The 14,660-nt window shown below is 36.0% G+C and overlaps 1 protein-coding gene across 1 annotated transcript in view; it reads right to left on the reverse strand.

Annotated features, from left to right (window-relative positions):
• Positions 1–1,628: 1,628 nt before the first annotated feature.
• VEGFC (vascular endothelial growth factor C) overlaps positions 1,629–14,660 on the reverse strand; it is a gene marked incomplete at both ends in the record, with an annotated part of 78,314 nt that continues 65,282 nt past the window's right edge. The window contains 3 exons of the mRNA XM_079726540.1: positions 1,629–1,743; positions 4,758–5,091; positions 5,395–5,498. Of these exons, the coding sequence (XP_079582666.1) occupies positions 1,629–1,743; positions 4,758–5,091; positions 5,395–5,498 (553 nt within the window). The remainder of the gene's footprint in view (positions 1,744–4,757; positions 5,092–5,394; positions 5,499–14,660) is intronic.

Genomic DNA, 14,660 nt, shown 5'->3' on the forward strand with positions numbered 1-14,660 from the left:
GTGTTTGTTTGTTTTTGCTGTTCTCAAGTTTGAAAATTACCCAGACTGTAGCTGGTTCATAGATTGTACAATGCATATTTTCATATATTTTCTGCCTACAGGCTTCAGATTCATCTTTACTTAAAAAATACAAAGATGGTCCATAAATGTATAATGAGAGAATTTCAGAAGACTACTTCTTTTTCCAGTACGTAAAAAAAATCTGACTTTATGAACGAGATGTTAAAGTTGTGCAGAGTACCTACCTGTAATTCAGTAAACCTTGCATGTAACATTGTTTTAAAAGTCAGTATTGAAAACAGTGTTTCAACATTTTTAGGGCATCAACCTTCTAATCAAATACTATAAAAAATAAATTATTTTGTAGCAAAACTTATAGATACTAATATTTTGTACTGTACTGAGTAGTCACCTATACCATTTAAAATGTTTTTGTTATATTAAATTTGCAAGTTTTAAAAGCCATTTTTACATAACTTTATAGATTCTTTTTTTTCCTTTGAGGACTACTTATTTTCATGTATTTGCTAGTAGCTATGTATTTTTATTTGCTAGTAGCCATGTCCTATGAGCAAATAATCAATTCTCTGTCAACAAGCCAACCAGTTATGTGGTTGCATTTATGTAGGCAAAATATTTGTTCCCAGAAAAAGAAATTTTAGTGTGCTGCCTTTTTAAAATAACAAAACAAGTGCTTTAATTGTGTGACTGAAAGGTTTCCTTTTTAGCACATATGGGCATTTAAATGTCATTTCCAATTTATTTTATATGTATTGGGTAGGAGCACTTCAGTTTATAAAAAGTATTTAGCTGGTCAGAAGAAATTAAATATATGGAAAGATTCTTTTTAAGAAAAATATTTTAAAACCATTTTAATATGTACCGAGAGCTATTATATCAGGTTAAGAGTCTGAATGCTCCAAGGGCACTGAATAACTTTCAAGTGCATAACCATGCTAAGCAGACTATCTTATAAGATTATGTTTTCTATTGATTCATTTGGCTGTAAATTCAAAAGTGTGATGTGCTAAAACATTTCTATTCATTAAATATATTAAGAGATGAATTTAAATAAAATTAATAGCAACTGCTGTCCCTCTGAAACTTTCTTTTACAGGATCATACAGCAATCAAAATCTGACATCCAATTAGAGAAAAAGGAAAAGGGCAGGGGGAGATGACAGTTCTCATAATATCAAGTTTTGCTGATAATGGAAGATGGTAATGGACTCAACTTACCAGCTTATAATACAATTTTCATTTTATTTTAAACATATTTTGCATGATATAAAAATATTGATCACAGTGAGCTTTACCAATTGTTATTGCTATAAAAATGGATGCAGAAACAATATTTTTTAGTGGAAATAAATTATATAGTCATTATTCTTTTTTAAAATCACAAGAGAAACACCTCAGCTGTTTGGTCATTGGCAGAAAACCAGTCTTTTAAAGAGGTCTTTTGCAGATGAGCTCCAGTCCATTTCTGTAACATTATCCACATGGTTCAGGAAACTGACTTTTGTCTTTGTTACAAAAGGTCCCACAAAGTCTCTGTGCTCATAGTTCTAACATGGCAACACTGTTTTCCCATGATAGAAAAATGACGAACTAGAAAAGATACAATCTTAGTTCATATGTGGTCTTTTCCAATATGAAGGGACACAGCGACATACTTCTTCACTAAACGAAAGTCCCTGCTCACAATGCTTCACTCGATTTGTACACGGTCGTCTGTAACAACTAGGGGAACAAAGAAGGACAGGCGTTTGTTAAAGACCAAGGAGATGGACTTGTTATGCTGCAAATGCACTTCTGTGTTTTTCTAAGTTTCAAACTAGAACAGAGTTACTCATTTTATCATAAAATTGTTCTCCAGTTTATAAATTGCTAAAGTTTGTGCCTGGAATTATCAGATTTAAGAGGAATGGAAAAACCTAAAAAAAAAGAAAGAAAGAGTCTTGCTTACAGAAATAACGAATGGAAGAATGAGGTGTTGTTAGCATTAGTTCTTTTGAAGAGCTCTGTGCTTCGCAGATGAAAGTAACATAAAACAGAAATTTTGAAAGTGCATATTTAAGGTCTGCCAATTTAGCGTGATCACGTAAGCATGGCAGAATTCACAAGACTCTGGGACTCGTTTGGAACCCAGACTTTGGAGCGATTAAACCCAGCCATTCTGGCAGGACTGTGGTCCACAGTGAGGGCCCCATCTCACTCTTGACTTGACTAGACTGGCAGCTGGCTGGCTGCACGAGAGTGGCTCAGCCTCCCTCCTCCACCTGGGCTCCATGTGAAAACAGTGCGGTCTGGGGGAACGCACTGGGAGGGACAGTATTCACCGTGAGGGTCCATTTCCTCCTACCCTGGATGTCCAGTTTCTAGTAGTGGCAAAAGGACAAACGACCCAGCAGCCAATAACATCAGCAGCCCTGTTGCTCCAGTGAATGGGAGCCATCTTTGAAGGATTTTTCTGGAGGATGAGTATTCGTAACATGTGGCAGTGGGGATGGATATAATGCAAGAAAAATGCAAGGTGACCTGGAGATCAAACATGCACCACAGAAAAACTACAGATGTGATTTTGAAACAGCATTTCTTTTGCTCCAGAAAAGAAAGCATATCTAGTTACAATGTTATTTATTTATTTTCAGTTCTAAATACAATTACATTATTATAAGGCCACTGGTATTCCTTTACTAAAGAGATGCAATTCTCAATGATCAATGTAAGTTGCTGATTAAGGCAGTGAACCACAGAATGTCTACTCTGCCTGCCACAATTTTGGAATAAATATGAAGAGAAAGTGAGTATATATATTTTCAGAATATTATACTATCTTTTTTTTTGCTTCAGTATATGCATAAAACCTGGAATTATACACTTAGAAAAATGAACATGGGGAGAGAGTTAGTAAATAGAAAGCCATTAAGAAACAATGTATGCGATGAGGAGAAATACAATGACAGAAATCTTTTCTACTAAGTTAATATAAGAATTCTGTAGAAAAATATGGCTGGTTAGTTTTATGTAAACAAAAATTTCAGGTTTTTCAATGTATACTGGGTTCACTCGGATTCAATATGAAAAAATGGTTTCATGATCTTTAATAGGATTTAGTATCTATATTTTGCATTTCTGAAATATCCTTTTGGTGATTAGAGTAGGATATGCAAGTAAAATTGGAATATCATTGCCCAGAATCTTCTAAAGAGGAAAAACAAGGATTCCTATCAGGTCTTCTGAAATGATAATGGAAGAAGAAAAAAGTCATTAATGAGATACCTAGGTTCATGGAAGTCTCCCCATGCAGTAGCTAACATGTTAGTGTGGACAAATCATCAGAAAGATAAACTGAAGTGGGAATACAAACTCTTGAGAATCAAAAAGAAGGACACTTTATTTACTGAAGATAAAGGTAATGATGAACATTCATGCAGATACTAAATTGTAAATAAATGGAAGTATTCATGCAGATACTAAATTGTAAATAAATGTAAACAAATTGTAATTATTTACAATTATAAATAATTGTAAATAAATAAATGTAAATAAAGTTTTAAGTCGTATGAATAATCATCTGTTGAAAGGGTGTTATCACCATCTGTAAAGAGTGGGTGGAAAAAGAGAACCCAGTGAGAACTCCAGTGATGGACAGCAAGTGGTCAGAAAACCTAAAGGACAACCAGGAAAGCACGATGTTGTCTCACTCGAAACAGAGGAGAGCCTAAAGAGAAACTACGGAAAGGACAGGTTTACGGAAAGACCAAATTGTCCATCGGATTTGAAGATGAAGGGTCTACTGAACTTGATCGTGGAATATTAGGGCATAAACCAGGTTCCAGTTGGTTGAATAAATGAGAGATGAAAGAGGTGAACAGACAAATGCCAAATGCCTGGTCTTGGTGCAACTCAGAAGACAGGACAGAGCTTGGTTGCTACAGAATGCTCAAAGTCACAGTGAGATGCCAATAAAATAGAAAAAATTGAGGGGGACGAACACTAGAGTTGAGGACATTGAAGGTACGGAAGGGAGAGGGCGTGACTGGTGGAGCGAGATGCTGAAGGAGAGTGGGAGCAAATGTCAAAAGCACAGGTCTGGCTTATTCTCAGATCAAAGAGGAAGAGGTTCAGGGCTTAACACTGAAAGTGTTTGAGTCCAAGAGACTCATTTGTTTCTGGTGAAGAAGGGAGCAGAATCAGGTTTAAGGACTGTCTTGAGGAACTTTGGACAACGTATTAATTTATTTCTCTGATTCCATTAAATACTATACTTAGCTTAACTATTTTCATTTCTAGATACAATTCCACACTAAATGGTATCATCCTGTCCTTTGTAAAGCTTGCACATTTTCTGCACTTAGAACAGCTGTACAAAATTACATCTGATGGCATCATCATTTTGTTGGGGGCAGGTGTGCACTACCTGGATATATTTTGAAAATGCTCTGCAAGTGACTGTCCTATGCATCTGTTCTCTAACTCATGTGGAGAGCTACTACCTTAGTCTCTGGAACAAGGATTTAGTGCATTCTGAGCCTGGATCTGGTTTTGGTTCCCAGGACTCCCACCTTATTTTTTGGGGGGCAAAGTCTCACAAAAATTTAGCATTGGTAACAAAATATCAGAATTCATCTTCCAGAACTTAACTAGTTCCATTCTAACAAAGAACCAATATTTTGGTTGAGAAAACTGCTTTGCGTTGAGAAAACTATTTCCAGTAAGAGAAATGAATACTGTTTATGAAGATTTCTTACCTGCATGTTTGATGCTGAAACTTCTTTCCTTTCAAGAAGCATTTCTGTGGAGTTTCTGTACATTCACAGGCACATTTTCCAGGGTTTAGGGGTTGATTTCTTGGGCAGGTTCTTTTACATACACATTGGCATGTGTTTTCGTCAAATTCTCTGTTGGCCGCACACGAGTTGGGGAAGAGTTTGTTTTTACAGACACACTGGCATGAGTTTCTGTCCAGTTCCTTGTGGGGTCCACAGCTGGAAGGCCAAAGCCCCCCTCTGCAGACGCACTGACAGGTCTCTTCATCCAGCTCCTTGTTGGGCCCACAGATGTCATGGAATCCGTCTGCAGAGTCTAGACAAACACAGTCAGGACATCTTTACTATCCCTTACTTGGTTCTGGGTGTGGTGGGAAACAATAAAAAGCCTTTAAAAGTGTTTTCATTTCCATGTTGTTCATTAAAGGGTTGTGCACAGACACAGGTAGGTTCCTTTACAAAGAAGTTCAAGATAATACCGATACGAGGCAGAAAGTGTCCTATTTTGTAGTGAGTGATTTCAAAGCATGAAAATGAATATTGTACATGCGATTTTAATATTACAATATTTATTAATCAAAATAGAGACATTTAGTCTTTAATACAGCATTCGGCTTACCATCTCCGACATGAGAGGAAAAAAAATCTTGCTGAGCCAGGCATCTGCAGATGTGATTATTCCATATGTAATCTGTGGGGCAGGTCTTGTTTGCAGCCTGGCATCTGTGGGAGAGGTGGGTTAAGCAAGAGAATAACTGTTACATGGAAGGGATCATCTCTTTTCTTACCTATGTTACGAAATCAACAATGCTTGTAAAAAAGCACTAAGATGATGCAAGAATATATAAAATGAAATGCAAACATTCCCTGTCAAGCTGCTCCCACCCACAGGTGCTGTCGAATTCTAATCCCAGAGGTGACCACTGTTAGTGGAATGGTCTTATATCATCCATTCCAGATTTCTATCTTTTTAAGGCAAATACACTTATTTGTATAATCACATACTGTTTTACTTCATGCAAAAATGGGATAAAGCCTTTTATACTATTCTGAAATTTCCTTTTTCCATTAAACAATATATCATGGACCTCTTTATATGTCACTTCATGAAGTTTGCTCCATCGTTTTTACTGGCTGCATAGTAGTCCATAAATGGATGTACTATTATATATTTTATTAATCTCCTATTGGTAGTCATTGGAGTTTCTTCCAATTTATGGCTTTTTCAAACAGTTCTACAGGAAACATCCTTATACATGCACCTTTATGGCCTTATTTCTGAAGCACAGATGCCCATAGCTGTAAAGGGTCCATTAATACAGATCTCCCACTCCTCGCTCCACAGAAAGGAATCAAAGACCATGTTCTTTGTTGTTATTCTAGTTTTTCCTTCCCTTCCTCCTTCCATCTTCCTTAGTTATTTAACTAAAAATCTGAACATACGGGCTTCAAATGCTCCTTTGATGTGCCAATTGTCTCACTGTTGCCTAACTGGGACCCCTTCGTGTTGGCGCCTGTATGGCATGACCCCTTTATTTTTCCAGCTTCTCTGCTTTCTGGGATGAACAGATGCCATACACTCATGTTGCCCGTTTCCTCCCCCATGCCTGGATCAGCCATCCCTTCAGGGAGCCCTAATTCTCTTTTTTGGAGAATAGCATTATTATATTTGGGGGAATAGGTTATTGATCTTAAGCAAGAAATACCTGTACATATTTTTAGGGAAAAAAGTTCATAGTGCTATTTCCAAATCCAGTTGAACATTACTGGGGTTTTAAATTTAGTCCTTTGACTTCAGCTAATAACTTCCATTAAAATCTTGGTTTCTAACCATCTTTGCTTAAATATAAGTACATATTGAGATATTTGCTTTATCCTGCAAATACTACATGCTTTTTCTTTTCAATTCATTATTTTGAAAGTGGAAAACATTTATGTGGTTATCAGAGTTAAAATTATGAGAAAGAGTATATTCAGAGAAGGTCTTTTGGATTCGTATCTCCAGCATGCTGTTTTCGTAGCTTTTGGTTTATATCGTCAGTGTTTCTTTTTGCAAAGAAAAGATGTAAGTCTATATGTATGTATTTTTTTCTTATTTTTTTACACAGAAGATAGCATCCCTTATACACTGTTCCAGACCTTGCTTTTTCACTGAATAATATTTCCTGGAGAACATTATACTTTCCTAATAATTTGAGGCATCCCTGAGAGCAAATCTCTACTCATTACATATTTTTGTCATTATTTTCTTGGGAAGTCATGAACATGTTTCTGTTCCACATAAAATCTAGACAGTATTTATTAATTTGCCAAAATAGTATCATTGTGTTTTTAAATTTACATCCTACCCAAAACTTTAGCAGCCTTCCATCAAATAAGAAGCAATTATGTGTAAGTGTATAACAGCAATGCAATTAATCCTGGCTCATGAAACTCCAGTCACTCTTCTGTCTATCAATGATGGTGAAACCATTCTGGCTACACTGTCCCAACACTGACCTATATGTGGTTTAAGTAATACATTCCTGATACCATGTTGGTATCAGGTGGGTACAGTGCTGTTGTGGTTGCAGTAGAAAAGCATCTTTAATTTTGCCATATGTGATTTATCCTGCCGTTACTTAAGCCAGTGTTTTTCCAGCTGTTAGCAGCAACCCATTAGTGGATCTTGAGCTCAATTATATGGGCTGGGAAATGCATTTTTAAAATATAAAAGAATAGCATATAATAAAATATGAACTACTAGAGTACATGTCGTAAAGAATGTTTTCTGCAACTTTATTTCAATTATACATATATGCATATATTTTTGAAATGTATGTAATGTGCATGGATACGTGTGTATAAATATGCATATACAACCCCACACACACAGCCTCCCTGTCTCCCACATGTGTGGTGTATGTGTGTTTGTGTATAGATGGTTGCAATGCCAGATGTATTTGTTTTAGTTACAGTCATTAAAGTAGACAAAACACATCTAAGCTATTTAAATGGGAAGTGTCAAGAATAATCTCCATCACTAGCCTAAGTGAGGTTGGTGAAAGAGAAAATCTTCAACTGCAGGAGTATGTGTTAATGTGTCTGTGCTTAAGTTTAAATATGTGTGCAAAATTGCTTATCCCAAACAGGTAGGAAGCAAAAACAATTTCCTCTCTCTTATGTAGTGAGCAAAAATATAGTTTCCTCTCTAATATTTCATATCTTCAGAAGTATGAATTCAAAGGTATGGACTGTGTGTAGAAATGAATGTAGGAAATGACATTTCTGGAGTGTCATAAAAAACAAGAAGGTGCCTTGCCTAGTTTTATAGAATTAAATAGTGATTTCATAGTTCTTTTGCTTTTGAATGTTCATGATAAAAATACGGCCTTCAGAATAACACTTTCAATTATGTTATACCTGAGACGTTTTGCCAACATAAACTTTATATTGCCAACTAATTATGGTTTGCTCAAAGTGAATTAAATATTTTAATTTCTAATATTCTTAAAACTTAAATTTCTAGAAAACTATAGCTTCAGAAGCTTTGCCAAAAATAAAAAAAACTTCTACTCATCAGTTCACAATTCAATGCTGAAATTTGGAATCCTGCTAAGATACGACTTAATTAAATAAACATATATTTGACTATACTTCAATAAAAAAGCATATTTGGATAGAATATATTTTTATAATTACTTCAAGTTCCCTGCTCTAAAAGTGAATAGCATCTTCTAAATGTTTAAAGCTTCTCATGTGAAAAGATGGGAGACACAATTTCCAAAATATTGTTATGTTAGAATGAAAGGAAATGTTTTCATGGTGGATAGAAGATTTAGCACAATTTACTTAGCTTCTACACATCTTAATTTCCAAAGCATTTTTATACTATTGAAATTTCTCTTTGAGTTCTGAATATTAACGTGTGTAAACATATTTAAAAATTTTATAAATTAGTTACCTTGTATAGTGTATTTATAAAACCTATTGATTCAAAGGCACATTTTGTTTGCATAGAAAAGCAGAACATTGTGCGATTTGTGAAGTAGATTTATGTTGAGAATCATATGTAAATAGGTTAACTTGCCTACTTTTCCTTTCCCATCCCTACACACACTAACACATCCATTTGTATGGAGGATAAAGATGCTTTTCGAAGAATTATTTCATTAATTGTTTCAAAACTTCACTTGGCTGGTTTGGTAGCTATTGCTTTTTGCTAATTAAAACCGGGGAACAGGACTTCCCTGGTGGTGCAGTGGTTGAGAATCTGCCTGCCAATGCAGGGGACACAGGTTCGAGCTCTGGTCTGGGAAGATCCCACATGCCGCGGAGCAACTAGGCCCATGAGCCACAACTACTGAGCCTGTGGGTCTGGAGCTTGTGCTCTGCAGCAAGAGAGGCCACGACAGTGAGAGGCCCGCGCACCGCGATGAAGAGTGGCCCCCACTCGCTGCAACTAGAGAAAGCCCTCGCACAGAAACGAAGACCCAACATAGCCAATAAATAAATAAATAAATAAATAACGTTTAAAAAAACAAAACAAAACCGGGGAACAAAAATTTAACGGTTTGTGTGTTAGAGAACAACGAATTTAATGATTAAAACAATCTTATTTTGCCATTGATCTTCTTTTCGAAATGCTAAAAGATTAATCTGCTCCAAATAGGTGTTAGGTTAAATTCTACATATTGGGGAATAATTACTAGCTCTTGTGCATTGAACATTGTAGTAGGCTATTTTGTGCATCCTATGTTTTGGACTCTCATCTCTACTTTTTGGCACTCGGGTTTTTATATACTTGAAATTCCCTGACTCTCCAAATCAATATTTAAGGAATGAAGACATACTACCACCTTTATTGGGCATTAGAGCTGAGCTGAGATGTTATTCTTTTTCAAATAACTATCATCTTGGTAATATATTTCTAAGTGGAAAAAATGAACTGCATCTTGATTTATATTAAAATGCTTATTGATCTAATTTACTAAGTATCTCTTTAAAAATATTTCATAGGTTGCTCAAAATGAATGCTGACGTTAATTGAATACTAATTCAACTTGTAGCACTCAATGACTTCTTTAAAAAGCAAATTCTTTCTATGAACTGTGCTGTTAATCAGCTGATCTCATTGGAAGCTCTTTTAATAAGGTATCTTTACACCATCCCAGCAGATTAAAATTCTGATCATGTGGCATCTATAGTCCACAGGTGTGTTCTTCAAATAGCTGTCCTTTGCTGAGTCTTATTAAAAGTGGTGTGTGATCCAGCAATATTAGTTTGAAAACATGTGCTACGAGCTCCAAGGAGCTTTACGCCATTCAGTTGGACATTCAATGAGATGTTCTTGTACCCCATTGTGAAAACCGTAAGGGGCACTCTGACTACATAATTAATTTTGAAAAAAATCAAAATAGGGTTTTGATTTCCTAACGGCCAACTGCTAATGTCGTTTGAACTTCGCCCACTATGATCAACATCCCTCAAACCTGTAATACATTAGGGGTTAATATCAATCCCGACCCTTTTTGCTCAAGATTGCTCTCAGCCTAGGAGGTGGAGAGGCAAATATATTCTTTCATTATCAGAGCCACAGAGCCCTGGGTGAAACCAGTGCCCTGGTCTCAACAGTTTTATTCCCAAAGTCTTTGAACTGTTGTGTTCATCTTGAGTTCATCATGCGTGGCCCTTGAACACACTCAGCAATCTACACAGATATTGATTTGCTTATATTTTTTGCAAGAGTGGTAAATATCAAATGAAAAGTGGTTAAGTAAAAATGGCCTTGATAGTGAATGTTATTAAGTAGCTTCTTCAGTACTATGGGTAGAAATCAGAATTATATTCATTTTAAAGGCTCTATATAAATTGTCTTAAAAAATGAACATGCTTAACAGAAATATATCTAAATAAAATGCATATATTTATCATACCTGGTATTGATTTTTATTGATTTCATGCTAATTTGTGCTTACGTCTGCTTACGTTACTTTTTTGCTTGTGACTGGAAGAACAGTGGATGGAGTTGGGTTTGTTAGGATATAAAAAAATAGTAATTATGTCTGATTAATGAAAATCCATAGTTTTAATAATTTTTCTAAACTTAATAAGTGAAAGGCTAATACAATAATTGCATTAGTATAAAAAGTGGGCTTAGAAATCTAATCTTTCACTTTTTGTGTGAATATAAATGATTGTTTTAAAGCAGTAACCTGCTATATACGACAACTCAGCTACCATCTGAGACTTGGATATGAAGCATGAGTTATGCCATGTAGTCATTGCTTGGCTAGCTGTGTGCAGGAGTGCTTGTTTTTGAATTGGATGGTCACTAGAACTGGAGCACAGCAGCACAGGATGCTAGGATAAGTCTAGAAGCCTAGGTGGTTTCCTTTTTAAAATTTTTAAACTCTTTGGACTTGCTTGGATATACAAGGTTGAGAGAGGTATGGTAGGTTGAAACAATGGAAATCTAGCTGTTACTCTATTTGTCAGTTTGTCAGTTTTTATTGCTATATTTAACTCGAACTAACAGAATCAGAACAGAGAAATGATAAAATAGTAACCAGGAATTCAGTAAAAATATCCTTCAATAGCCACTGGTCTCATTATCTCATCACAGTCATATCTCAACAAAAAAGCAAAAGCAAAACCAAAACAATGACAACATGTGTTGAGGGCATGAGAGTGTCGCTACGACATCAAAATGACTGGCTGAGGGCAGTGTTTCGGGGAAGGGAAGTAGGGCTGAACAGGGGTTATGAGGGCAGTGAAACATTCTGTAAGACAATATAATGGTGGATACCCGTCATTATGCATTTGTCAAAATCCATATAATGTGCAACAAAAAGATACTAAACTATGGATTTTAGTTGATATTGTATCGATATTGGCTCATCAATGGTAACAGATGTACCACACTAATTATACTCCAATAAAGACCTATTTAAAAAAAAAGATGCTAATAATAGGGGGAACTAGTTGGGGGAGAGCGATGGGAACTCTCTGTGCTTCCTGCTCAGTTTTTCTGTAAACCTAAAATTTCTTTAAAAGTCTATAAACTTTTTAGAAAATGATCGGTAGATGTGGTCTAATAATATGGACACTTATTAAAAATAATCATCAGTGTGATCTGGGTAAACTTGACATTAAACGTCACAAAATCTTTGATCTAATAGCCCCTACCTATGGGTAACATTACAGAAATAGCCTAGCGCAGAGGATGTACTGATGAAATCTTCTCTGTCATGTACATTTTGCTGTCATTTCTACCAGTCAATCAGCAAAGCCATAGGAATGCTGTGCTCTCCATAAGTAACCAGACAGAAACCAGACAGCCCAAAGACAGGCACACTATACAGCACAGTTGGCTTCCTTTTGGAAAAAAATACGCTTCAGGGTCTGGAATCTCTTACCTGAGTTCATATCATAGGTGCTCATTTGAAGGTGTTTGACAATATTTAGATGATGAGCTTTGTAGGAAAGAGGATGAATAGACATATGAATTAAGATTTCAAAAATAATTGCATATGAACCTAGGGCTTGAACTGCAAAGAGGATATTTTCAGGGAAGAATAAAAATTCATGTTTTAAAATGCTGACGAAAAGGGTAGCTTCTGATCAACTGGTGCTAGACTATGTCACAATTTAATTGGCAGGTAAATTATCTTCACATTTCTGCTCTGAAATAGTTTATTAAAATCAACATGCTATTCTGTTTATCTCTATTTTGTGTAAAGCAACAATGTACAATCTTGAAATTAAAAGGGAAATAATGAAAAATTAAAAGGGGAAAAAGAAAAACTCATGGATATTCAAGTTTCTAAGCATTAGGACTAAGGATCCATTGTAATAGATGAACAGTCCAAAGACACTCAGATTCTAAATCAAAGGTTTTTGTGGCTGTAAATCTACTCTGTTTGTTGAAGAGATGAACTGTCACAAGAATGAAGTTTCCCTAATAAACCTGAATAACTGTAACTTCTTAGAAGCAGGTATGCTTTATTGGGTATCTTAATAAACAATGTTAATACTTTTGTAAAAGAAATAAAGGCAGTAAACAAACTCACAAATTAGCCTTCAGGCTAGATTTATCAATTTTTGCATATTTCTTCACCCTTCCTTTTTGTCTTTCTCACCATAACATGACTCTCCCCCAAAGACTGATATAGCCTCTTTATCAGGCTGAAATAATACATATCCTCTATCTTTATTAACCATTAAAACAACTCAAGGTACCTTGGCCATGGTGAACAATGTCTTGTCATTTCTCTACTCACAAAGCTCCCTATGCTTCCCCAATACCTGTACAGAGGCAAAACACTGCAGGCTGGTGCTCAAAGCTCCAGAAGCATAGTCTCAGCATTGCCTTTGTAATTTATCTTCTTCTGCTTTTACAGAGTTAAACCCAGTTAAATTATTCAATTCTATTCATTGTCCCCAGAACGTGTTATCTTCTTTAGTATAACTTTAGGAACATTGTTAATGACAACCAATTAACTAACCAATAAATTTACCAGTGGGTAAAATTAACTTCAAGGCACTTGTCTCTCAAATGTGACATCTCTCTCCTTTGATTTTATTCTTTTCCTAATGCTTGAATATTGCCTTCCCTATAGTATAATGTCATAGAATAATCATGAAAAAACTATCTATCTGTATCTATCTATCTATCCATCCAATGGAATACTATGCAGCTGTTTAATGAACAAACCAGGCCTACAGAAATCAATATGATTACATCTATAAAACATACTGTTGAGACAAAAACTAATGGCCCAATTTTAACACAAAAATTTACACCCACAAAGGTGTACCCTATAATCTCTTGTGGTACGTTAATACATCCACCTGCTATAAAAATAGCAAAGCACGAATGAGAATAGTACAATTTCTGCGTAGTGGTAACTTCTGGGAATCAAGGATGAAGAACAGTGACTGGGGCTTCGGGTTATATCTTAAGTGAATATGACAAAATATTTGTTAAATTTTGAATTGGGGCAGAAAGATGTCATTTTTTGTCCTTTACTGTATGCTTGAAGTTATTGTTTTTAATTTCAAGAAGTTAAAAATGCAGTAATGACTGCACCCCCAAAGGGATGAATTGGCTCCTAATTTAGTTTGAATCTCTGCTTTCCTACATTTTTAGTTGTGTGACATTGGGGAAAGTTACTTGACCCCTCTGATTGTCTCGTGCGTAATTGAGACTTTCTCTCTCACTCTCTTGCTTACCCTCTTTCTTTCTCACCCTCTCTCTCTGCGCCTAGCACATAGTAGGTCATTAATAAATGCGTATGTTATCTCTGTATCATGTCCTTCAGGTCATGGAGTCAGTCCTAACCATTCTCAAGCTTTCTCTGATATTTGATCCTCTCACCACTTCTTTCCTTCAACTCTTGTTGGCTTTTGCAATACATTTTGGATTTGGTAATATGTTTCTCTCCCAGTTTTTATGCCTGAATTTTCTGATTGGTCTCTCTCAGTCTCGTGCTAGTCTATGATTTCTCCGAGTTTCCGAAACATTCATGTTCCCCATGGTGTCATCTGCTGCCCCTCTTCCCTGCTTATGCCCCATATTCTCCTCGGCTGGTTTAACTTCTTCCAATTGCTCTAAATGCCAGTTACCTGCTGGCAGCGACCCAATGAGCATGCCCCCCACCCCAGTGTCTCCCCAGCCCCAGATCCACTGTCTTTTGAACGTTTCACTCTGATTTCTCAGAGATGCTGCAAAAACTCAAAGTACACATGTAAATACTAAATTCTCCTTTTCAAACCCGCTCTTCCTGTGAGCAGGTATTCCCCGGCTTTCTGAATATCATACATGCAGCTTCATCTTCCACTTCTCCCTCTCTGTCATCCCACACATGCAGCTGCCAAGTCATAAACTTTCTTATATTTCAAATG

Source organism: Hyperoodon ampullatus, assembly GCF_949752795.1.
Source record: "Hyperoodon ampullatus genome assembly, chromosome: 20".
In the NCBI taxonomy this organism is placed as follows: domain Eukaryota; kingdom Metazoa; phylum Chordata; class Mammalia; order Artiodactyla; family Ziphiidae; genus Hyperoodon; species Hyperoodon ampullatus.